General features: G+C 40.0%; 1 protein-coding gene across 7 annotated transcripts in view; it reads left to right on the forward strand.

Moving 5' to 3' along the window:
- TMCC1 (transmembrane and coiled-coil domain family 1) overlaps positions 1–26,921 on the forward strand; it is a 118,521-nt gene that overhangs the window by 51,872 nt on the left and 39,728 nt on the right. The window contains exon 1 of one of the 7 annotated variants that reach the window (XM_062585162.1): positions 3,889–3,973. The exons of the other annotated variants lie outside the window; for them this stretch is intronic. Within the exon in view, the coding sequence (XP_062441146.1) occupies positions 3,926–3,973 (48 nt within the window). The 5' untranslated portion in view covers positions 3,889–3,925. Of the gene's footprint in view, positions 1–3,888; positions 3,974–26,921 lie in introns of those variants that run through there. 7 annotated transcript variants of the gene reach the window in all.

Here is a 26,921-nt window from a genome sequence, read left to right on the forward strand (position 1 = left end):
TATGTACGTAAACTAGCCCTTGTCAGAAAGGACGGAAAAACATTCACGTTGGTAAAAGGCTTTGGAGGTTCAGGGAAAATGAAATAATAGGAACAAGAGGGCTTGGGTTAGTTTTAACACTGGTCTGGCATCCAGCTTTAGACTCCCTAACTTGACAACAGATATGTGGTTGAAGATGTGACAGCGGCCTTCAGGATGTTTCTTACTGAGGCTTTATTGTGAACACTTGTGTTTGGTGAGCAGAGGAAAGGATAGTAAAGGTTTCGTTCAGAGGATTTTGGTGTCTCAGAGAGAGAAGGTAAGATTTACCCATTCTGCTCCTTTTTTCAAGGTTACTTCTCTGAGATGACTGTGGCTGTACTGAAGGTGAGTTGATTATTGCAGTGCTGTTGATACTGGATGATAACAATATGCTTCTATAATTGATACATAAACGCCTGACCTGAACAGTAAAAGTTCAAGTATCTTCTCCCACCACGATTTTTGTATTTTGGGTTGTGCTTAGGATAAATTGGCAGGATAACAGGGTTCCTCCTTCACTTTTCTGTCCATTAAATTGAGTTCTGTGTTGATAGCTGCTGCTCCAACCTTTCCTCAAACTAAACGTGGTCTCTGTTTCAAAAAGAGAAAGATGCCTAGCACGGGTGCAGTTTGGGCTGTCCATGTGTTTCTGTGCCTTGACTGAGGGTCCATGGTGCCTTGGGGCTCTGAAATAGTCGTGCCCCCTCCCTGCGCCTGCGGGGCTTGTGTTGGCTGCCCAGCCGCGGAGCCGATCCTTTGCTCTCTCACAGAAGTCTCATCACCTGCTTTGTGCAAAGAAGCATGCTGATAGCGAGTCGTAAGTAGGTTAGCAACTGAAAGGCTTCCGAGCAAAAATAAATTCAAAAGCTTTCATAGCTCAGAATAAATAATATGCAAAAGTTTCCATTCTGTTTGACAAACCAAAGGGTGTTTTCAGAAAGCCAAAGTAACCCTTCTTCAAGCCTTCAAAACACTGTTTTTAGTGAGAAGTGGGGGATGTTCCTCTGCCACAAACGTCTGCTGAGCTGTGGGTTATTTGGCAAACAACTGTCCGAGAGTGCAGCGCTGCTTCTGAATCGAGGATCCCAGTAAACGTCTGCCGTAGCAGCAGTCTGAATCAGCGTTTGGCTGAAAAATGGCATTCCTCTGCGCAGCCGCCTCCCGGTCTGCTCTCAGACCCCTTCGTGGACGGAACGGCGAGGGGCCCAGCGGGCGGGCTGCGCGGCGGCCCCGCTCCTCCAGGGCCTGCCGGGCTGCAGGCTTCTCGACGAGTGTTTGCACCTCTGAGGGATGGTTTCTTTGTTGTTTGGTTTGGTAGAATATTAGCAGATGATAGGACAGATTTTTTCTGTTGCTGACTGCTAGAGCAGCTGTAGCTGTCACTCTTATGCCATCGTCCCTTGGAGGTTCATGAGAACATGGGACGCCTTCTCTTTCCATAAGCTGGATGACCGGTTACTGCAATATAGAAGTGTAGAAGCTCACAGCCTTGCCGTGTGTTTAGCTCTTAATTAGAGAGAAGAGGACAAGCATATTCCGCGGTGGCTGTGAATTAGCAGAGCCTTGCAAGTGAAGATTTTTGAATGCTTTTTATTATTTTTAAATGCCGTTACATATCTCTTGTGACCTAGACAGTTTTTGTTAACACCTGAGTTCAACGTTACAGTAAGTAAAATATTAATTCCAGTGCTACACACTTGCAATTTAACCTTACTGGTATTTGGATAGATTCCTTCCCTGACTTCCTTAAACCAGTCTTCTAGGTTCCAGAGTCAGTCTCCCTGCAAAATTCATGACAGGAGGAAATTGAGGACTAATCAAATAACTGAATACTGAGGGTCACTAAGTTTTAAAGCAATGGATTTTTTGTTACTATGCAATAAACAAAGTTGTATACACAGTTCAGAACGTCACTTCAGATGTGGTGAGTCTGAATATCCCATCTTTTGAAGACAGAAATTATTTTAAAATGTATTCTAAAGATGCAGTTCAGAGACCACTGAAATCAACTGGTATTTGAATCAGGAATTCAAATTACTGGGATTTTGGAAAGGAATATTTTGCTATATACTTGAATTATGAGCTTTGGGAATATTTAAAATAAGCATGAAAAACTGCTCAGGAAATAAAACAAGATTTTAATCCTTCAAGGAATATCTATGAAAATATTATAGTAATAGTATACATTAAAATATATATAATTGCAACTAGATTTGAAATCAAAGTAATAAAATGTTTCATCAACACATGGTGATACCATTTGACTTTTCTGATAGGGCATTCAAAGGGCACATAGTTAGCAAGAATTCAGGCCAAGACCACATGATAGAAGTTATTTTTTGTCTTGAGTGATGTTGGTAAACACGCAACTACAAAAAATTTCTTTCTCCATGTTGTCTGCACAAATTATGCTTAACTCTTGGAAGCCAGGTAGCACTAATGTTGTCATCTTTGAAACATTCATAACAAGTAAAAGGTTAATTTCCAGAATTACTAACTACTGCCAAAGAAAATGAAATTTGAAGGAGTGTTTAAAAAAGCATGAGATAACCTTTTATGTTGGGGGCTAACCAGCAAAAACCTGCCCTGAAATCAGTTTTCAGTATTGATTGTAGCATATCAGTGGATTTGCCAAGAGGAGTGAGGTTGTAAATCAGTCCTTCAAAAAGGAGCTGAAGTATTTTTAAGCTCAGATTGTGATATCTTCTGTGAATTAGTGAAACTGCAGAATGCGTATGTGAGAGTAGGGGCAGTATGTAGGCATGCCTGAACCATGTAAATCTATGATTTGGAAATACTGCATCGCCAAATATAGCTTTCATGTTTATGTAGATTAGTGGTTATGGTGAGGATCAAAGGGGTTGTATATCATCACCCTGCTTTTAAGCTTAGTACCAGTGGAGTCCCTATAGTCCACCTATACCTGTAATACTTACAATCCTCCTCCCTCTATAGTAACGATTGTAGGCCATGTGTGGCTGAAGTGCTTTTACGTGACCTCTCTTCTCTAGACATAAAGATCAGATAGGTCATGCTGTCTATCCACTTTCATCTTACCACTGGAAGAATACTCTCAGCTATGTGTGTACCATTAAATAAAGTCAAAGCACTAGAATAAAACAGAGGATTTTGATTTGTCCACAAGTAAGTGCTGTTCAGCCGCCTTGGGGTCTTCGTATTGGCAAACAAAAATAAAAGAACAATCAAATTAACAAATGCATCAGTAAATGCAAGGAAGGAGAAGTTAAACTTTGATTTTTTTTTAATTGCCTATTTGGGAATGTTTTGTTTGTAATGTTGCCCATTTTAAACATCTACTATGAGCACATCGTTTTAGCACACTGAAATGTTCCAGGTGAGTGGGTAGTTGTTACAGCTACCAGGCTAACCTCAGAGGAAGAAGGGAAGGGGTGAGTGTTGCAGAAAGTAAGGATTTGGTATACTGGTATATGATAGGCTCATAAAGAGGAATTTTAAAGCAGCTTGGATAAAGCAAAATAGTATATTATAGCAATATTTAAAATATTGCTGGTATATAGTTAGAAACTGTTCTGCGTAATGAAAATGGAATGTGTAATATTCGCAAGTTTCCTCATGTTTCCAAACTCTCTTTTTTTCCCTCTCCAGATGTGTCTCTCAAAGACTAAAAGCACAGCATCTCTAAGTGAATGCTATATTCAGAAGCCTGAATGTGCTTACTGTCTTTGGATTTTTCAGATTTTTAGTTGGGAAGGTGTCAGAGTCCATTACTATTGTTTTTGCTTGCTCAAGCACGTCTGCCTGTGGGGTGCGCTGAAACCCACTGCCTGCGCCACCAATGGGAATCCTCTTGGTGAGGAACAAAAGCTTCACAAGGGAAAGAAATATTTCCTTCCTCAGAAATAATTTATTTCAGCCTGATCACATGGGCAACAAGACAATAGCAGCAGAAGAATTGAAAAGCTTCAAGTTGGTGAGTAGGAGGTGTTTCACTCGAGGGTGGATTGCAAAGCATGTGAAATATTAGTGCAGAACTACTGCCCACTGGTCCTCAGTGTTCAGGACTATTGTTTTGGATTAGGACTAAAGTTTACTATCTTTTTTTCTTATTTAAATAAGCTTTAGTTAATGTGTGTTTCTTCTTTCAATTAAATGTAGGTTGCCTTTAAGTTAGAGATTAAAAAGTATTCCTCTGTTCTGTACGCACAAAGCATTAATTCCAGTAGGAGTCTGACATATCTTGGGATCAGGCCCATTAATCTCAGAAATAATACTTACTGTATTACAGAGGTATGGAGTCCTGGAATCAAGTAGAGAAATTATCTCTTAGTCATAGATATTACGTGGTAGGATAAAGTGCTATAAATTTAGATAGCTGTCAGATTGGGAGCTCTTTTTGCATTTGTGTTTAGTGCTTTGTTGTTTAATTATGGTAATGTATTTGCAATAATCTGATAACTTGATCTGTTCCATCCTTCTGCCTCTTTATTGGGCTATGTATGAGTTCATTTAACCTAGAGTTTTTAATCATTTTTTTCTGAAATGCTGTATAGATCCTCTGCAGAGGTTCAGAGGTACCCCATAGTCTCCATACATTATGTTAAATTATCCTTTTTGTACTGTAACGGAGTTGAAGGGAGAACGATGTTTATACACAGAGTGGTAGAAAGAGATGGTTACATAAAATATGAGATTTTAAATATTAGGAATGAGACATCTGTAAAGTGAGATAATCGACTGAACAGGTAGAAAAAGCTGTGCATTATCCAAACTATTTAAATAATCAGGAGTGAGGAAAGAACTGCTCATTTGAGAAATAAAAGTCTTAATGCATGCTCTTTCACCTATATGTTGCTTTATGTTGCTGAGGGGAATGTCCCAGCCTGAAATGCCACTGACACTGCAATGGAAACCTAAATATCTCTGTTGCTGCTGTGCTAAGAGGCGAAAGCTTTTTGCGAACGCGTGGTTAATTTTGCAAAAGAGGAGACTGTGTTCAAGCTATTCGTGCCATTTCATGCTGTCATGTCTCTAGCTAATTGGATATATCTCAGATACCATCTGTACCCAACAGAGAGATATATCATAAGTTTTGAGCAACAGGCATATTACTCAGCTGAATACTGTATTTCATTCCTTTTGATGTAATTTTCATCTAGACATCCAGATCTGACTGCCAGAGCTGGTGCCAAAAAACAAATAAGTAACCTTTTACACATATTCAAATGATCTAAAAAAATAATAAGCTGGACCAAAAAGGCCTCCTAGTTCTCTAAGACCATTCAAACCATTTCTTCCAAGGTTTAACAATAAGCACTACACACTTGAAAGACTCTTACAGATTTTTGTTGACCTGAAACATCAAAGCTTTGAATACCTAACTTGACATTCAAGAAATATGTGTATTACTGATCAACTTTAACCTTGCTTTTCTGATATTTTTGATCAGTGAATATATGAACATTAGCCTATGTGAATAGATGCTAACTTCACAAGCTTCAGTGCCTGGGCTGTAAAGTGAAAACTGTTTGTGAGTAACAAGAGTCTGCAGCAAAATTCAAATATACTTGGGTCAGAAGTATTGGCTTTGAAGGACACTTTTTGATGCATGTTGATGGCTTTAGTGCTGTGAAGGGAGAGATGCCAAGTATGGGGGAAGTGAGTATGTGTAATAATGAATAGAGGACTACTTCTCATGTCCCAGGTAACTGTGTAGTTGTAACACTGGTTAACTCACTGACCAAAAAGCCAATGATTGCATTGTGTTTTCCTGTTCTTGCATTGAACCTTGGGTGACTAGGGTTCAGTGTAAAATCAGAGGTGGAAGGAAGTTCAAGGTTTCTTAATCATTTTGGGGTCTTTGGTATTGTGCAGAATTTCAAAGGCAGCTATCATTTAGATGTCATACATTTAAAGAAACCAATCCATCACAAAACGTTGCAACCATAGATAGCCTCTAGGCAGTCTAATTAAAACTCAAGTTTTATTAACATAAAGGCCTAAGTGCTCCTTATTACGATCTTAGATTAGGAAAGGGTTTGAAAAACTGCGTAATAACTTGCAATTCTAGTGCAATAGTTACCTACAAGAATTCCATACGTTTCTTTTAAATCCAGACACAGAAGTTGCACAGAATGGAATCCCTGTAAAACAACTCACTGTTTTCATGTAATAGTGAAGAATAAATGTATTTTCATAAATCTTATTTTCTGCCATAAAGATACATACCAATGGTTTGTTGCATCATATCCAGAGTTTGAGCACTTTCAGAGCCCAGCTTAACAGTCTGGTGACAGTGTTTGAAGAAGGATGGTTAACTGCTTCTATGTGATGTATAGATTTGGCTATGAAGTTAATATATAGTGGACTGATATCTTTCTGCATCTATATTGATGCAGAAAACTTGCTGCAGGTACCAGTATCCTTTATAGTGACTTGATTGCAACCTGGTACATGGCTGCCAGGCAGAAAATTGAAAAGAAACTGTCTCTTGCCAGCCAGCATCACTGCAAAGAAGCAGCATTAGTGAGAGGTCTTGTAAAGTGAGCTCTGCTACCCTTTGTATAAAGGTGGGGTGAAATTTAAGTTGGTCTCCAGGAATACTAATAGCATATTTCTATTATTAAACATCGCTTTTTAAAAATGCTACAATTCCTCAAAAAGGGTTGAAGCCTTCAGGTAACCCACGTTGTGTACAAACTACTTCCTGCTGAAATAGTTCATGAGCAGAGTTTCTGCAGCGCTGCAAGCAAGCAGAAAGCGTGGTGGTGCTGGCATCCCCCTGTCCGGCAGCGGGGACATGGCTGGATTGCTTACTGTGGCCTGGCTCAGCATTGCAGTGATTTGTGTTTACACAGAGATCTTTGGGTGCTTGCGAAGCTTTTTGGAGTAGAAGCTTTTAGGTCCGTTTAAAGTAATTTTATATTGCTTGATATGTTTGACAGTGGGTGGAGGATCATTAACTTGAACACAGTTCCTCCTAGCTGTTAGATTCAATTCTTAACAGTTAAAACTATAGTGTTGCTTTTAGTTAACAAAGCAGCCCATTTACATCTGAACTCTCACATCTTTCAAATCAAAGAAATAGGCTGTAGATATTTCTGTCATTTGTAAATGCATTCTTAAAAGCCAAATCAAAAGTTACAGATATCCACAGTCAGAGAGCAGTCTTCAAAATTAATTTGATTGAAATTGGCCCTTGCTGCAGAGCCCAGTACTCTCCTGTGTCTGGTGAGTGATGCCACATTTCTGATTGTGCAGTCTGTGGTTGCCAGGTGAGCTCGAGCATACTGTGCCCTATCTTCAAGGCAGAAAGAATGAGAATATAGTTAAAATTTCTATATAATGTCTATTTCAAATGAAAACCAGTTAGATTTCAGGCTTAATAGCGATAGTGGTACAATAGCAATGTTCAGAGGAAGAGAATGAGTGTAAAGATGTCTGTTTCAGAGAATGTCTAAAAAAAAGTTCAAACTGATTTTTAAACATACAGCTCTTCATATAACCATTTGTTAAAGGAGTAATACTAGGGTACATTGTCTCTTAAAGATCAAGTAATGAATGGAAGCGACTTGGTGTCCTGCTTTGTCTGTGAATTGGTTGCCATCGCTCCTTGAATGTTAACCCAGTCCGTGTACAGCTGCTGCCCGCGGGGGCTTCGGTTCAGCGCGCTGCGTGTGTCTCTTCTCAGCGGCTGGATGGTCAGTTAAATGTATCCAGCTCCAACTGTTGCAGGCTTCTCACTGCTGTTGCGTGGTCTGTACCCAAAAAGCCAAGTAGCTTTTCCTGAGATTTTCCCTTTAGCACATTCTGATGATTTAGTGAGTTGATAATTAGCTCAAGGTTAATGCATCAACAAGCAGGTATATTCTTCATTTACATAGTCTTATACTTCTCATGCATGAATCCGTATCATGCTTGGTGAGGGCAATTAAGTTGTCTACTCACACTTGTATTTGGGATGCTCAGAGCCTGTACCCTAAGGGGAACCTTTGTTGTTGTATTAAATGCAGAGTACTCTGTAAAGTCATTGCAACCCAATAGCATGTTGTCTCAAAGAACTATTAAAAAAAAAAAAAAAAAAAAAAAAAAAAAACCTTCCAGTGTAAAAGCTGACTAGCCTCTTAGATTGTTTTGTCCTAGAAAAAGGTGTGTTTGATCTTTTTGCCACGAGTCATCTAGATTGTCTCAGATATACTTGTGGGTGGTACAGTCACTCTTCTCACTGTGGTATGTAAATACAGTCTTAAGCAGCATACTTTTTTTTGCTTTTCCTCCCAAGTAGCTGATGGATGGATGGATTTTACAAGGACAACCCAGTTTACATTTTTTTTAAAAAAAAAACATCCATGCAAATATACCATCTCTATCTCTCTAAATTGAGAGGCAAACAGATGAGACTCTGATATATGCTAGCTCTGAAACCAAGCTGTTAGAGGGGGGTTTTAGGTTTGGATCAAAACCTGCTGGTTCAGCACACTCTATTTTATAAAAGCAGTGAGAAGGAGGGCTCAGGAGAAGTCAGCTTTTGAGTCACCTTTGAACTTGTAGCATAGGAATTAAAAACCTGTTGATGTCTTTATTATAGTGCAAGTTATTGATAGGGAAAGGTTTCTCTACAAAGACAGAAAAAAAACATTTTTTTTTCCATGTTCCTCCGAGGTTGCTCATTCAGAGAAGATGAATAAAACAGTTCAGGTTGGAATGGATCTTTGGAAAGCACCTAGTCCAGCAACCTGCTCAGAACAGGACTATATTCAACTTTGGGTCCTGTTCTTTTATGGATCACATTAGAATCTGTGATAAGCAAATAACATCCTGCATTTACTAATGAGCTGCAAAATTCCAAACGAGACCAGGGCCAAAGACGTTTCTACTCTGTCGGACAGTCAGAGGTTCCACACGCTTAGGTAAAACATCCTGTTTGTCCTCTCATTTTCTGAAGAATTTTCTGTTTCTGGAATGGATTCACTTGAATACATCTTGTACTTCGGCTGTAAAGGCAGTTGTATTCTGTTTTGGGAGTACGCAGTAATACAGCTGCTGGCAATTTCTTCAGTAATTAATTTTTTGGGGGAGATTTGCTTGGCACAGCGTCTTTCCATTCCATTGCCTCTCTTTGAGGAGAACAGAAGGACTTTTGCCACGTCTTCATGAGGAAGACTCTCTTCCTGAAACAAAGGAGAGGGAACAAAAAATCTCATTTCTAGAAGTAGTGGCTATTTATGAAGTTGTTGTGGGACTGACTGTAGCACACTGCTGGGGTACTCAATGGCTCTGTCTTCTGGTAAGAGGAGTATGCGCGTTACAGTTCGGTTGTCTGTCTTCAGTCACTTTTGCTGTGTGCACGTTCCTCCTGCTCACCTTCTGGGAAACGGTAGCACTCCTGTGAAGAGACTTTCCAAAGCGGGATGTCCTTCTGCAGCAGAGCATTGCTCTCCATAAAAAGTGCAGAAGCAGGGGTTGCACAGCTTTTACTTATGTTTCAGCTGTGCAGATCAGGCACATTGCGAGGAGCTTCCCTGAGGTTTGACTGTGCAGCACCTATGCTGGAACTCAGTCAGACAAGCTATGAATTACTGAGTATTCTGATTCAATAACACAGGAGAAAAATGAAATGCTGTTTTCTTCGGTGTTGGAAGATTTAACCCAGTTTCTTATTGTGAGATACAAATTCTAAAATGCAATCATCATTTAGTCCTTCAGATCAATAGAGTTTTCCTTGAGATCTAACTTAAACAGATTTAAATTTTACTTTTAAAGCTAGAAAGAAAGCTTCCTATATATTTTGACACATTATAATCCTCAGGAGATAACATTGTATTCAGATTTTGCATTCAGATTCTTACTCTGTGCTGCCTTACACATCCTGACTATATCTCTTATGGTTCAAAAAAGTGATGAAAAATCACAAACTTTTTTAAATTTCAGGTTATTTATTCAAAACAGATCCAGTTCATGGAGGACTGGAACTCTTCTGCAACCTAGTGACTACTTAAATATATGCATAAAAAAGTATGAAAAGTTATCAAAAATCAGAGATTTAGTCCAGCTGATTTGTTTTACATGGAAATGGGAAATTAAAGGCATTCAGTATGCTTTAATCAACCTGCATCTAATGAAGAAGATACAGACTGGCTAATACTCTCTATGCATGGTAATTTCTTGTGTGTATATTTCTTTTCCGCTTTGATCTAGAAGCTGGCAGCAGGTTTTCTCTTTCTTGATGATATTTTCTGAAATCTTAATTTCGTTAAGGAGTTCTGTGCATACTCTGAGTGATCAGAAGCCCTGTAGTCCACGGGTGAAGACAAGCCTGAGGAAGCCAGAGGACATTCAATAACAGATGTTAAAGCCAGCACTGAAAGAAGCTGCAGTTGCAGAAGACTCTCTTTAAACCTCCAGAAAATGTAAATGATTCATCTGGTCTCTGCTCTTGCTAGCATCTTCATTGCCACAAAAAACTGTGCAAACTGTGAAGTTAAGAGAAGATTTTGCTTTCTAGGCTACAGTTGCTATTTTAGTTAAAAGAGCAGCCAAACTGCTGGGGTAGGGAGGCTGACTTTTCTTAAGTTGTAATCAATTTTTCAAACAAGGTATCCCAAACTCCTGTATTTTGGAATCTGGTTGCTGGAAGCTTATGTAAGCTCTTGTATTTGTCAACAGAGGCCATGGAGTTTCAAAGGCCTTTAATGTAATCTTCCTTTTGAAATTAAACTTCCTCATTTTCAGAATTTATCCTTAGGAACAGTATCTGAAGACCTGTAAAGCAAAATTTTATTTGTCCAGGGAAGATCTATGTGGAGTGAAAAGTAATGGGTTGTAACAGATCCTTATAGATACTGTGCATGCAGGAATGAGAACACTGCATTAAAAAACACCTACCTGTTCATGTTTATCAGCATGGATGTTTCGTCCTGGTCTGGTATGCTCTGGCGATGGTGTGCTCTGTTGGTACAATGCTGTTACGAAGGGAGAGGCGCATCTAGTGTAGCTCACGTTAGCGGTACAGAAGGATGGAGAGCGGGAGGTAGGTGAGATGCTGCGTAATAAAGTTCCAGCTCCTTCAGAAAGTGGCTAGCTGGCCAGGGCTGGCTTTTTGAAGGGTGATGGGGAGTAAATACGGAGTGAGAGAAGTTACAACAGAGGCAGCAGCTCTGTTGTAAATATCTCTGCCATGTTGCAGGCAACCATAGTGCTGGAGGTTCACACCACAGCAGGCACCGCTGAATGATGCGGAGCCACAGGTGCATGACTATTGCCAGACCTAGCTCTAGCTGGCTTGCTTATTTTTAGGTGGCAGGGTGCACCTGCAAACGACTGTGGCCTCACACCTGCCCTACATGGGCAGAGAAAAAGCAGAAGCCGCATGCTTGCTGCTCCGGCAATAAGAAGGATAACTGGAAGAGGGAAGACAAAAAGGCGGGGAAAAAAAAAAAAAAAAGAAACACTTGATAAGGAAGCCAGTAGGGGTCTAGCAGAAATATGATGTGGATGGACATCACAATCAAGTATAAAGTATAAATTTACCTGTTAAATTTTCCTGAACAAATTGAAACTGTCACAGGGATGTTGGAACAGGTCAGTGATTAGAGTTGTCTGGCAGTGACAGTTTTGATTAAACCTACAAACCATGAAACTGCAGCTCACAGATGCTGTTCCTAGTTCCGTCTCAGTGATATTGAGCAAATGTCTTCAATTTGTTGTGTTTCAGCTTTGTTGCCTATAAGACCAACCCACCCCAGTGTAGAGGAGGCAGATTTACCTGCTGTGGCTTCTTTTCTCCTGAAGTGTCCAGCTAAAGAGCTCCATGCTGCCTTCATTTGTTTTCATACACTGAGGGAATTGCAAGCTATTGCTTCCTATTGCTCAGACATAATCTTAGCCAGGCTTTGTATTCATTCAAAATTTAGGTAAGTTTCCCCCTTCTTCCAATTTCCAAGGGCGAAGAAAAGAATCCTCAATGACATTTTGTGTTAAACTGCTTTTATGCAGCAGTAACTTGGCTGTTAAACGCACATTCTCCCGTGTTTTTTGTCTATACCTTCTTTGCCATGTAACTTCTAAAGCGCTGCCTTCTCTTTGAAGGAAATATTTATGCTAAGTGACTTTTTGAATGACTGTCTCCTATAATCCACAAGCAGGCATAGCCACTTCAGTACTGCTGCTTGCATTAATGCAGTCAACTGAAGCAGCCCAGAGCTTTGAAGTAGGAAGGGTTTTACATGGGCCACGTGTGATCTGTGTGCCTCGTGAGAGTTCGGTAAGTTCAGACATCAGACTTTTCTGCCATTTTTCCTCTACGGAACATTACTTTTTAGCAAGGGGAAATGAGGCCACTGCACCCACCTGTAGATTGTGTGCTACATTTGATATTATACCGTCAAGAAAATTCATGGTAGCATTAATATGTCTTACGGCTAGGTAAAGTCAGCAGTTTTCTGTGTTCTGCAGTATGGTGTGTTCTGTCTCTTGCTCTCCTGAAAGTTATTTGTGGCTGAACATGATGCATCCTGCTTAAAAAAAAAAAAGAAATATATGGTTGGAAGAGGAGAAGTAATACTGGGTCTAATCACATCGATTTTTAACATAGCCAACTCCATACTTAAGCCCATTTTCTTTAGTGAATCCTGATACTCTGAAGAGCAGAAGATAAATTTCAAGGACCATCTTCTCTGTTAATATAACTCCTTGACTGTTAGGAAGCCAGCATAGAATCATAGAGATCTGAACTTAGTTTACAGTAATTTGAAAGTAGTGAATATATAAATGCAGTGTTTCTATCAAAGTTTTTTGAGCTTTTCTGCCCACCAAAATGAAGATAGACTTTTAAGTAATCTAGCCTGTAACAAGCAAAAAGAGAGTTGGTAAAGGGACTGCTAAACACACAGTTGTACAGAGACTTGGTCTATTCTAGCACATCCTGATTTCTGTTTGTACTTTGGCAATTTAAACTAAACCCAGAATAGATATGATATTCCACTCTATTCCCTATTTTTGCCGTGCTTTGTAGACAAACTCATGAAAAACCTGAGCTTATGTATCTGTAACGGCATGGGAATTTTGTTGTGTAAGTACACCCTGCGCATCTGTCCTACCCATAACTCTTTTCACTTTCACCAGAATTTCAACTCTTAAGCTCCACCAAATTTTACTCCTGACTGCTGCTGTTTTTCTTTGAAAGTCCTGAGATTTGGGCCAAATGCTCTTCTAAGTGTTTAAGGTAGCACAGAGCAACACATACTCCACTTCACTCCATATTCCTGTTCGTAAAGCTCCTGGAAACCCACTTTCTGTTCTTTGAGGAATTTTAGTATTATGCTTATGGACCTTTGGTTTATGTTCATTGCAGTGCGTTGCTTCAGGTATGATATGAGCTGGCAAATCAGTTGGCATGCGTGTATGTATGTACATGTATATATATGTATGTATACATGTGTACATTAGTGTAATGCTTACTCCAAACTTTTTTTAAAGTAGCTTCATCATAATCTAACACAGTAGTCATATGAAAAATAATACGATAGTGTGACTTCATAAATATCTGTACATGCTTTCTGTGTTCTAGGAGGTTGAAATATGCGTGTTTCTGGCCCAAACTACATCTGGTGCATGTCAGTTGTAGTCTAAGGAATTGCTATAGAGTGTCTTAAGATGCAGCTTCATATTACAGCCAATCTAACCTAAGCAGTATTTGCCACTGAAAGGAACAGTCTCATTCTTCCCTCTTACTCATAGCCACATACTGTTCCCTTGGGTTAGATCTTGCACTTGTGCAACTGTGTGCAGAGTTAGTTCAGCTGGTTTATCCAGTGGGAGACTAACCACACCAAAAAAGAGAGAAGGGAAGACGGCCTACCGTTGGATCAGCCACCTGAACCAGCTTGGCATGCGGCTGGGTCTGATCCAAGGGAGACTGCAGGAGCTTGTGAAGATGGGATATGCAGAGGAGGAGAGCTGGAGCACCCTTTCAGTGGCAATATTCTATTAGATCTGCTTAGCTGTAACAAGAAACAGCACCTTCAAAAATCAGAAGTGATAGTTCCTTTGCAAGCCAAGGAAATGGAAGCACACTGCTGCATTTGATGTTTCTCATTTGCTTGCAGAGTGGACAGTGGGTTAGATTCTTAGTTTGCATGAGCCAAACTGACCTTACTGAAATTTTCTAATAACTTATTCCTTTAAATTAGGTTGTGATTATTATCAAAATGTTGCTCTTTTGTAATACTCAGTCTTGTGTCATACATATGTAATAGGCTTTTGAGTTTGTTGTTTTATGCTGAAAGATAACTTGCCAGCAGCAAATGAAAGATAAAGACTATGCAAAGAAATCATTGTGCCCTTTTAGACTCGAAATAACTTTCAGTTGGGTCTGAAAAGGCCAAGCAAAACATTGACAGTTGCAATTCAGTCACATTTCACACAATATAACTGTATCTCCCATTTTCTCATAACTAGATAAAGAGTTACTATAAACATGTTCTTTCTCCATGCAAACGATAAAGCAGTTGTCGTTTGCGGGATAAGGGAGGAACTCAGATACTCAGAACTGGAACTTTGAGACTTCAAATGTTGTAGGATATTTCAAGACAAATATTTACTGTTTGGCTGTCTGTGGCAAAAATAGAAAGCTTTTTGCTGCAGATACTTTGTTTCAGAAATCGTATCATTACACTATTTTCCACACTGAACATATTACAAACATCTGCTTTAAAAAAAAAGAAAGAAAAAAGAAAAGAAAAGAGCTTCCTACCTAAAGGAGTATGGTTATGGATCTGTTTTGGAGAGATACTAATTCTTCCTTTACAAATTTTCTCAAAGCCATTGATGTATGTTGATCTTTTTCAGATATTCACTACTTGATTTTTACATATTTTTGCAGAATTTTATTATGTAAAATATCTTGTAAAGGTCTTTGTTCATGGTGTGGAAAAAAATATAGTGAACTCTGAGGGACAGTAGGTCAACTTTTCATGAGCCTTGAATCAAACATTTTATCAAATATGTAAAATTCAGGACTGTACTGTATCACATTTCATACTATCTTGCTTAATGCTCATAAAATTCAGTGTGTGCTGCACTTTCATAATGCATATGGAAAAAACACGCCTCTGAAGAAGTGTAGCATTAGGCTGGGCAAATTGAGCAATTGCATGAATAGTGCAATTATCCTTTGGGAATCTTTTTGATTGGCAAAATAAATATACTTTCATTAAGTAAAAAATTGATCTTAAATGGATGGAATTATTGCCTTATAAGGAGATTTTTTGGTTTGAGTGTAAAAAAACAGAGGACAGGGACATTTGCAGGGACTCCCCTGGCACTGCCTTTCTCTGATAATTCTGCTGTTACAGGTTCATGCTACAAATAATTTTCTGTCATGTTTGGTTATCTTTGCCACCTTGAGCAATCATCTCAGTCTGCCTGAATGTGGACCTGAAGAATATGCCATTAAGCTTCCTAAAGTAGCTCTTTGGAACCGTTTCTTGGAAGAGTCCTATTGTCTCTGCCGTGGTCATTCTTCACTTTAGATCCCATGTTGACTGCAGAGAGAGCTACTGTAATGCAATTTCCTCATCAACAAAGTTAGAAATCGTCCCTCCTTCATGCTGCTAAAAAGCACTGGATGAGTGGACAGAGAGCCTAAATAAGAATTCTTAATTATCTGCTTCAGTAGTGTGTTTTCTTGCCCCTTACGTGCAGAGTCACCTTACCTTTTCTCAACTGTTTTGGTGTTTCTCCCTGTAACTCTTGGGCTCTGCTACCTTCCAGAGTAGGTCACTAGACAGATTAGCCCCCTAATGTATTTTGGTGTGATGTGGCTGTTTATTTTTCTTCATCTTTTCCATCCCAAACATCCTTTCTACCTTTTTTTTTTCTCCCCAAAACATAGCAATATGTTGAGGCAGGATTCTTTTTCTGGGGCTATTTGTTTACACCTTCCAATGTTATTTAACAGAGCCGTATGCCAATTAGACACACATTTCATTTTCCTGTTAAAAGAAAAAGAATCCTTCAGTTCTATCCCTTTCTTACTTGTCAGTGGTAAAGCTTCTCTGAGATGTTTAGAGGGAGAGATTTTAAAGTTAGGAAGTCCAAAATTAAATTTGTCTGCAAACTGTGAGGGAAGAACCTTAGGTTCTTTTACTGTTCTGTTCTGAACAGTGTAGACTTGCATCTAGTAATGTTTGGTTTCATCTGTCATTAATGTAATTTGTTTAGAAAGGAGAACTGTTAGATCTGTTAGAAAGCAGAGTAGAACTCTGCTGTGGTACCTTGGGAAGATTTATTAATCTGACATTTAATTTCTAAAAAGACACATCCGAGGTGTGTGGTGGTGTGCACGGTCTCCTGCCAACGCCTGGTTTAGCCTCTGCCTCCGTTGCTTGGTGCAGTTATCTGCAGGGCAAGTGAAAGCCCGTTCCAGGTTGCTTTGGTTAGAGAGCTTCCCACAAGTGAGCGAAATGGCTATAACTGTATTTAAGTGTGAAGTGTGATATGAAAATTCAACTTTAATATAATTTATTCTTTTGACTGCTGTTTTTCTAGAGTAGTTCTTTAGGGGCTTGTTCTCCTGAGAGGAGCTGCTGTTGCTTAAGTAGATAGTTGTGTTGCTAGCTGGCACGGGCTGGATCATTTTCTAAAGCGCCTGTGTAAGCTCCGTTACAACGTATAAAGCAGTGAGAATATGGTGACTGAAAGGAATAAATGTTAATACCGTTGTAGGTGTTTTTACCTAAAGAAGCTCTTTCAGTCATGCAGACAGACTAGTCTGTAAGCCCTTTTCTGCTGATGCGATCAGCTGCATCCAGGCTGTTTGCTGAGTTATCGATATAATTCACCCTGCAGTCTGCACGCTCGTGGAGCTGGGATCAGGTTCTTGCTGACAGCTGTTTTGGGTTGGATTACCGGAGAGATCACATACCCTGGCAGGGTCAGGGAGCTTGGCTTTCTGTGCTAGTGCAGCCACATGGCTACAAGCTCCTTCTCACAGGCCCCGGCTGTGTGGTTTTTATAGGAAACACACTCCTCCTCCTGGTACAGAACAGAAAAGGCAAGGCTGGTTAGAGAGCCTAGGGGAAAAGCTGGAGATGCAAGTACCAGCTAATTCACACACGTGTAGTCTATGTGTAGAAACAAAGAAGCTCTCAGCAATCTGGAGGATGATGAACCGTTAGTTAAATTTGTGCACTTTTGTAGTACTTTTTTTTTTTTTTTTTTTTTTTTTTTTTGCTTTGTTTAGCAAGCTTGTGTTTTGCTGACTGTGGTGCATTAAACCTGATTGCTGAAACTGTCATGTAGTTTCTAGCTATTACCTCTGATTTTTCGGGTCATATTTTATCTAATAGTCGGGTTGGTGGGTTTCTTTTTTTTCTCTTGAGTATTTCTTAGGGACCATTCTGCTCTTACTTCCTCATGTCCAGGCCCTTGGTTATCAGGTTTCACTGGTAGTATTTGTTTCAAGAAGATACTGTTTAACCGCCTAAAATATGACCTTCCTTTTCTCTTTTTTTTTTTTCCTTTTTATTGCACATAATTAACTGTTATAGCAAGATAAAGGGAAATTTGACATTGTTTAACTTGAAAATTTGTAGTGAAAAAATATTAAAAATATTAAGATTTGATGAAGCGTATATGTGTATACTCTATATTCTGAAGATTTTATAAATTTGGATGGTTCAGTCTTACCAATCAATGTAAGCTACCAGATCCTGACTCTGAGACCTTCTCCACCGACAGGACGTCTCCCAGGTAGAAGTCCATGCTGCATGCATTGGGAAGAGGCCATGAGAGAGGCCGCTTCTCCGTGTGTGACTGGAGTAGATTCTTGGCATTAGGATGGTGTAAAGGTGGCATTTAGCTATTACAGCAGCATTTGCCACCTGAGCAGTCATTTCCTGTCTCTGTATGGCACTGTTTCAGCTGTACAGAACAATCAAATATCATAAAAAATACTCCCCAAGGAACTGGCCAGCACTGTCTTCTAATATGATGTTAATATGCAAGTGCTCTTCCATTTTGTAAGAGTCTCCTTTACAGTTTAAGGATGCTGTATGTAGATATTAATTTTGCAAGACCAGTATAATTCACTATTGATGAATGACAGTCTGATGGTTGGGTTCATTTGGCAATAACTCCAATATTATATATATTGAAGAATTTAAAATGAATCTTGAAAGTCATAGAATGACAGAATCATTGAGATTAGGAGGGACCTCTGGAAAGGAATAGTCTCCCTGCTAGACCGAGATTTTGAATATATCCAAGGATGGAGATTCCACAACATCTGTGGGCAATCTGTTCCCGTGTTTTTATCACTCTTATGGTAAACATTTTTACATTTTTTTTCATGTGTTTAAACAGAATTTCCTGTATTTCACTTTCTGCCCATTGCCTCTTGTCCTTCCATTGAGTACCACTGAAAAAAGTCTGGCTCCATTTTTGCACCTTCCCATCAGATATTTATACACATGAATAAGATCCACCACCCCCCACATACAGAGCTTTCTCTCCTCCAGGCTGAACAGTCGCTGCTCTCTTAACTGCTCCATGTATGAGAGATGCTTCAGTCCCTTAGTCACCTTTGTGACTCTTACTCACTCCAGTAAGTCTATGTCTCTGTATTGAGGAGCTCAGCACTGAACACAGCACTCCAGAAGTGTCTCACTGGTGCTGAATAGAGGAGAAGGATCACCTCTCTTGATCTGATAGTGACACTTCTCCTAATGCAGTCCAGCATGCTGCTGTCCTTTCTGGCCATGAGGGTGCATTGCTGGCTTATGTTCGATTTAGTGTCCACCAGAACCCCAAGGTCCTTTTCTGCCAAGCTGCTCTCTGGCAAGCTGGCCTGCTGCATTTGTGGGTGCAGACAACACCTATTGGTCTCCCTTTGTCCATCAAGCCAGTCATCTGATTGCACAGGGCTATCAGGTTGGTCAGGTGTGATTTCACTGTTGTAAATCATGCTGACTGCTCCTGGTCACCTTCTTGTCCTTGATATGTTTGGAAGTATTTTCCGAGAGAATTTGCTCCATTACCTTCACAACAACCAGGGGGAGAGGCTGACCAGCCCATAGTTCCTCAGTTCCTCTTTCTTGACCTTGAAGATAGGAGTGATATTTGCTTTCTAGAGTAAAAAGTCAGTAATTTGAAGGCAGTGACATTATTTATGTAGCATCCTTCTGACTTCTTCTAGGTTTAGTGTATTCCTGGCCTCTATTATTCAGACTCTTCTTGGTTATTTTTAGTTCTGTTAGATGATTCCATTAAATGGCTGCAGTCATATATATGTCATGCTTAGGAAATCACACATTAGGGCAAGATCTGCAAGTGCAAAAGAGATTGTTATGGAGCAGCCGAGTCCTCTCCACAGTAGTTGGTTTTATATGATAAATGGCATCCTTCCTCTGCTAGTGCTGAATAAACTCTGAGTTACTGTTAGGGTAGGCTGCATTCTAGGGGAAGTTGTACTACGCAGATTAAGATACAAATTTAGGAGTCAGTAGTTTGATACAATTTTCAGTGTTAGTTTTTTGTTCTTTCCCTCCTTTCTAATCTGAAGGTGGGAAAAAGAAACAACAACAACAACAAAAATCCTTTTCCCCTCTTTACCAGCAAAAGCCTGGAGGCTTTTCGCGATTTTTGTTTAGTGTAATTTCCCAGTGGTGCCTTCTCATTCTTGTGGCTATTTTCAATCTCAGCTGCTTACCCCACAGTGTTTTTAAAGCTCCTGGACAAGCATCCTTTCATGCTTTGCTTTGAGTATAGCAGAGTTGTATGTAAACCTCTTGTTGGCTCCCTGTTAAATCTGTGAGAAAAACTGAAGCAGAGTTTTTAGTGTGGCATGGTCCAACACCTTTTCCTTCCGTCTGTCCCTCCCTCCTTCGCCGACCTTTGATGTGATGGTGAGTGGGGCCTGGGGCAGGAGCTTGCACTCCCCCAGACTGGTTATTTCTGTGTTGTACAGGACACTTCTGGAGAGGCGGCCCTGTTGTCTTTTAAGCCTCTCTGGGATACAGATTGTGGCACTGGTTAGTCTTTTGGTTTTGATTGGTAAAATACTTTTTGTGTAGTCACCAGGGTAATGTAATCTTGCATCTCCTTGTGTAGTATAACCCTGTTTTAAGACTTCTTTCGCTTTTGATTTTGTATAGTGACAGTGAGAAACTCCAGCTGCTCCAGCCTTTCTTTTCACCTTATTTTTTTCATAGACTTTGACAAAGAAGTTAACTGTAACTACTGGAAGGTGCAGAGGAGGGAATTTCAGTAGGCAGTACAGCCTGGGGGATTTAGATGCCCTTTGGTAATTACTGCCTGTATAAAGCAGTTGCAATAAACAGCTCCATTACAAATGACCTACGTTTGAATTGGTGGTGACTGCACAAACCTTCATAGTCCTTAAAGATGATCTTACTCAGCCTGAATTCGACTGGGAGCCGGACAGAGAGCCTAATATGACTCTCGAATTTATTTAGCATTTGTTAGCAGTTTTTTAAAAATTAACTTTAATGACATCTTTCCTTCTGGTTCCCCACTCCCTGTTCTCTCCCCTGAAGAACATGAATGTTAATTGAAAAAATAATGTCAGCTGAATAGGTATAGTCTTACTCCTTTCTTTCCTTGCTTACATCAGTGTAACATTGACTGCAGTAGGGGAATAAAACAGCAAGAAAGCAGAGAGCCAGCAACCCCTATGGGAATGGCTGGCAATCCTGCCCCTAGACACACATCCTTGTTAATGGAAAGTTTCTCACCCAGCAACTGTGCTGATAGGGAAAGACGAGTTGGGTTGACCTCTCTAGTCACATCTCATATGAGCAGTCGGCACAATGAGGTCCCCTCTGTTGTCACCCGTGCATGGTGCAACACACTGTTTGGCAACGGGTGAGAAGGGAACTGCAAGGTGGAAGGGAGCTAGAGGAAGCAAATGGTAAGGGGCTGCCGTCAAACACTGTTCAGCCGTCAAACTCTCTTCGCAGAGAGAGACCAGGTATGTCTGTCCAAGCTGTTTGTACATCTGATACATGTTTTTAGACTACTGTGACTGCGTCTTAGGTTATGGCCTCCTCAGATCACCTTTATATGAGTTACTGAGACTTTTAAGGGTTTCCAACAGTGTTTCATATCCAAAGTATGTTGCTCACTTGCTTTTTGGAGTATCATGTGTAATCATTGTGCTACTAAAATTTTTCTAGTATATTTAGTAGTTTGTAGCGGGCACCGCACAACATTGGGACTGTTTCTCTAAAAGTGGAAAAAATAATAGCTAGAATCTAAAGGACTTGGTACTTTTGTCAATAAGACAAAGGATTCTAAATGTACCTTTATAGGAATTACTGCAGGAGAGGCAGTATTTGTAAGTAATCTAGCTACTTGGAGACTTCTCTGGTATAGTGACCAATACGACTGTGGAAGTGTTTTGGTTGTCATCCTATCTCCAATGTGCAGGAACTATAGGCAATGATGAAAAAGTTCACAGAAAGGAAGTATTTTGATCTGTTTTAGATTGTTACTGTACTTGGGTCCTGTAGTCGTGGACTTTAATTAGGTAGTGACTTAAATATCACTTCTGAAATTTTGAAGAAGTTGCCTCTGACGGTAATGATGAAGTTGTGTGGGTTTTGTTTTGGAGGCTTCGGGTCCTAAGCAAAAAAAATGTTTCTTCAGCTGCTACTCCTGCAACCTTACCCTCAGATCTCAAAACTACCCTGGCTTCATGACAGTGCTCACATAACGGTGTAATCTGAATCTTGAATTTAGCTCATGCTGACATCCAATATCAGCGTAGTTTGTTTCACTTGCCTTTAGCTGCAGTAGCCTTTGTAGCTCTAGAGAGAGTGAAATAAGTTTAAATCATGGAACTATTAGAAAGTTTTTCCCCTTATTCCTACTTGACTGGTCCTCAGATCATTCCAGCAGTTTCATAACTTCAGTTTCAGCACAGACAGATCTTTTAAGATACTTATTCCCATTGTTGGACTGCACCTTGTTTTTAAAAATAGGAGTTGAATTAATGTTGTAACCCAGGAGTCCAACAGAATGAGAGAGTTTAAATAAAAGAGTTTTGATGGTGACATGGGTTTTAGGAAAGATGCAGAGTCCTTCATGCTGGTACAGACTGAAAATGGTTACTGAGATAGGAGGGGAATAGGAGAAAATAAAGTGAAGGGATAGGATTAACTGTTTCTCTTAGAGGGCTGCAATAAAAGTAAATAATGATGCAGTGTTTTGCATAGTATGCTCCAGCTAGTATGTAAAAGAGGGCAGGTTTTTTGAAGCTTGTCTAAATATAGATGAAATGCCAAGAAGATTTGAAAAGAAAAACTTCACATTTCTCTAAAAAACAAGGAGCGTGTATAACATGCAGGGACTGTGTTACCACAAAAACATTGCAACTTATATGTCACTCTTTTAATTTAAAATCATCTGTATATATATATTTTAATCTCACTGTGTACCAGCTCCTATCTGTCACTGTCTGGCCATGTGTTTCAGGTTACTGAGGATTACCAGTCTAGAATTTCTTTTACTTCCTTCTGAGTAAACCTGATTTCTAGATTAAACCAGTGCTCTGTTCCAGGAGGTAATTACCTGACGGATTAAATAGCTTGTGTGTAGAGAGCATCATTGATGTCTTGGCAGCCTTAGTAGTATTTCAGCCAGAGGCTTGCTGCGCAGTGTTTTAAAGTACTGTGAACCTCTTATTTCTATTGATTTCATTCCTAAATAATTATCAAATGGTATTTATATCACATTTTGTAAACAGGGCAGTAAATTGCATTAGATTTTATTCATTATACCATGGAAAAACAACTCTTAATTTTCAAGTGGGCTCAGTGGATATTTTGACTGAAACTCCATCTGCCAGTGTAGAAATTAGTTCTATTTTTGACAACATGAGACACTCTCCTGCAATTATGCAGCAGAGTTGCTTCTGAGCGAGTGTTTTCATGGCTTACTTTTGACTGTCTCCTGGGTGACGTTTGTGTGCGATCTTCCATGTATACTCTTTGTTGTCTTACAACAAAGCCGAGCTGTCCTCAGCTAAATCAAAGGAGAGTTTTCATAAAAAACCTGTGAAAACAGTCCAATCAAGAAGCAGAAAGCAACTGGGTACTTTCAGAAAAGTTTTATTGTCTATTTTGGAGGGCAGTTTTTGAACAAGGAGAGTAGTTAAGCAAGCAGCGTTGGTATGATGAGAAGGCAGGACTTGCAGTTCTGCTCTTTAGTACACTACTGTTTTGTTTTATAATCTTTCATGAGATGAATGCTTAAGTTTGCACAGCTGGAAAATGGAGATAATGCATTTGATGGAAACTGCTGTGTAAATCCAGCTATTCTCTTTTGACTCCCAAACATCAGTCAAAATTAACTAGGTTAATGAAAAATTTTCTGCCTTAACTGTTTACCAGGATAATTTTTACTGAAAAATGAGGTGAGTGACTCAGGCAGCAGTTGTGAGTGAAATGATGTCAAGGAGTGGAGATGGACAGTCTCTTTGGCTGGAGTAGATGCTGCCTGGAGAGAGTACAGATCTATTGGCTGAGAAAGACGCTGTCTTCACTACTTAGTTTCTAAGCTATTGCTTAAAAATAATGGAAGTTTAAGAATTTCTCTCTGAGCTAATTCCCATATTAGCAAACTTGCTTTAGTGCCAACTCAGTTGTTTTCTTTTTCATAGCATTGCTGTGTAGCCACAAAACCTTCTGGAGCAGCATATGCAGAAAACATTTGTGTGCTTATACAGCAATCATGGACTCGAGTGGGGTTTTAGAAGTGCTCTTCAACAAGGTGCCAGTAGCAGTGGCTCTGGAGCGGCCCAGGCAGCCCTGTGTTGTCCTGGCATGTCTCTGTGCTACAGTAAACACTGCTTAACCAGCTGTTTGGATAAGTGACCTTATCTATGTGGGCTTGTTGTGACCCAAGTGGTCAGTAATACAGTAAAGCAGAGCCTATAAAGTAAAATGAGAGTAAGAATGAATTATTTTCATTATTTCAGTAAGCCCTTGAAATGTACCAACGTGAGTTAGATCAAAACTTCCTTAATTCATTGTGACCAATTTTTAGAATGTGCTTTCAACAGACCAAAACTGAGACATCTGGAGTTTTCTAATAACATTACAAAATAATAAAAAAGGCATAAGGAAGGAGTTGCTTTCCAAATATTCATCAGTATAAAACTTAAACCAGTGTGAGAGAAAGGAATAACATGATAATTTTGGAGTATTATAGATGGATCAACAATCTTACTTTTACTATGGCTTCTGCAAAAAGTTACGCTCTCAGTATTAAGTCAGAGCATGCTTGTCCTTAGAACTGCCTGTGCAATCACTGAGTAATGAGATGGGGCAAGAATCCCTTTTGAAATTCACCTCCGTTTTTGATCTACTGGCAGGAACTGCTAATAAAACAAAAGGTGTACTCACCAGCTAAACTCAAAGTGTGTCGTTTATTTCCCAAAACTGTAAACCCAAGAGAGGTAACAATTAAATCAGAAAACCAAGCTTGTGTTTTGACATTGAGGGGAGGAGAAGGAAGAACAAGACACTTGTGTTTTCAAGCCCATCTTTTGTTCTTAACAATTTGTCTTAATACTTCTGCAATTCATGCACCTATTAATATTTTATTTTTGTTTCAGGTCATTTTTCTCTCTTTAAACAAGTGCCATTGCTAATGTTGCTATTTAGCAGGACTGCTCAGCAAAAGCAGATTCCCATCAGGTCGATGGGAATAATTAGCAGATTGGCATCTGAGGATGAATCCTAATGTGCCATGCTCAGAACAGGTTGTAATAGAGCGGAATTTCTGCTAAAATAGGAATGTTAGAAATTTATCAGACTACTGCTAAGCAGACAATTATTATAAATCTGAAGAACATCCTGATGTAGATCATCTGTGCTTGTGACCTGAAAAATTACAAGAGAAATACACGGCATGTTATGTTTTAGATTTGATACCCACCTTGACTGAATATAGTGCAGACAACCAAGCTGATTAGCAATCAGCAGAACATAATCCTTGTGAAAACATGCCTGGTGAATAAATTAACATCTCTTAAGCATAGCTTCCTTTTTTTAGGGTAAATCTGCTTTGAATAGATTGTTTGGGAACATGGCTGTCGTATCATACAGCAGTAAGCTATGAAAGAATTTCTCTCATTTCTCCTCTAGAAGAATAGATTTCCTTTCCACATAAGTCTCCTGAAACATACAGGTTATGCTTAGTATGCTTATTCAGGGGAGAGAAGCCTTATCGTGGTATGTTTTCCCCAAGGGGCTTATCCATGCTGTTGTCGGAAATCTTTGGGGTATTCTCGGCCCTTGGTGCTTTGTGGAAGTACCCTTGGCTGAGGAGGACGAGAGGGGATCTTTCCAGGCTATATACTTTTCAGAAGTATATACTTCTGAAAGCTATATGCTTTACCCTTTGTCCAGCTGCTGAAGGACTGAGACCAAATGTGTTGCGTATTTTAGCCATGTTTACAGTCAGCCAGGTCCTTCCACTTTTCTCTGATCATGCTAACTGTAATAGGAAATCTTAAGGAAAAAAAAAGAAGAAGAATTTTGCAAGTTGCAGCAAGGAACTGATAGGTGTTTCTTTTGCTTCATCTGGGACCATGTAATTCATGAGGCTTCCGTGCTGTCTTCAGCAGGCAGGACTTCAATCTGTTTGCATTTAGCTGCTTAACTGGTAATAGGAATCTGTGAAGATGCTCATGTTGCAGGCTGCAGGGGATCGTGATGTGAGGTTATAGCTGCCACGAGCTCTGGCAGAAATGTAGTGTGCTGTTTGACCTGATTGCTTAAGGAAAATATGAGCTGTTTTCAGCACTACTTTTTTTCCAGATCACTTTCAGCTAGACAGAAAATATTTTCCCCTTTTGGTTTTTTTATTTTTCAGAGTACAAAAAGCTCACTTCAGATGTGTTCCGGGTGGGGGTCAGTGCTGCTATTTTTAGCAGACGGTAGCTCTTCTGCAGTGCATTCATGTGATGAGGGAGTTGCTGTTGCTTTCTCGGACGTGCGTTCGGGGCTGCTGCCAGCACACGCGGGGTAGTGGTGCTTCGTGTTGCAAGCGCTCGCGTCGTCCGGGCAGGACGCGGTCCCACGCTGGAGCGGGTCTCTGCTGGCAGCGCCCTGCGAGCAGCATGCTCGGCCAGCGCCGGGGCGCCAGGCTGGGCTGCCGGTGGTGTCCGCTCTGGGGCCGGCATGGAGGGCTCGCTGCCTGCCTCTGAAACCGTATGTCACGGTGCTTGTCTCCTTTCTCCAGCACTGGCGGTACTGCGGTGGTGAATATGGCTACTTCGCTGAGTAGAGACATGAGTAATCAGCAAATGCCTCGGCTCTGCATTTTTGTTAGTTTCTGCTACTAGCACTTGCTTTTTAAAACTCAGTTTCTCCAGTGCTACCTATTGCAACTCTGTAGGAATGAAATTCTGTAACTTCAGTCCTTCTGCTGTGACACTGTATCAGATTTCTTCACCTGCTGCTGATCTGTAATAAGCAATGTTTGTTGCTCAGCTTGGGCTCAATGTTAAAATATGGAAAACTGGTTGCGCTGCTGTGTTGTTCATCTTCTAAATATTTGTTCTGTTCTTACTGTGTGGGTAACTTCTGTGCTGGGAGAATCCCTGTGTATGTAACAAAGCTGCATTTGAATAACATAGTGATTAGACAAGTCCACATTTTTTGTATTTATAGTTAGGGCATTTTTAGTAATGGAAAGTGAATTCTTCCTGGGGGCTTTGAGGTCAGGCTTTCCAGTGGTAGCCCTTGACCAAGTATTCCTAAATTTGTCACTCACAGCACAGAATGCAGACAATTTGTCAGGAGGTGTCGTGTACAGATTTAGTGAATTGTAAGTGCAGAGGAAATGCAGCTGATGATGTATGATGGCTGATACCAACTTTTCATGTTGCATAC

This window comes from Rhea pennata, chromosome 12 (genome assembly GCF_028389875.1).
Source record: "Rhea pennata isolate bPtePen1 chromosome 12, bPtePen1.pri, whole genome shotgun sequence".
NCBI lineage: Eukaryota > Metazoa > Chordata > Aves > Rheiformes > Rheidae > Rhea > Rhea pennata.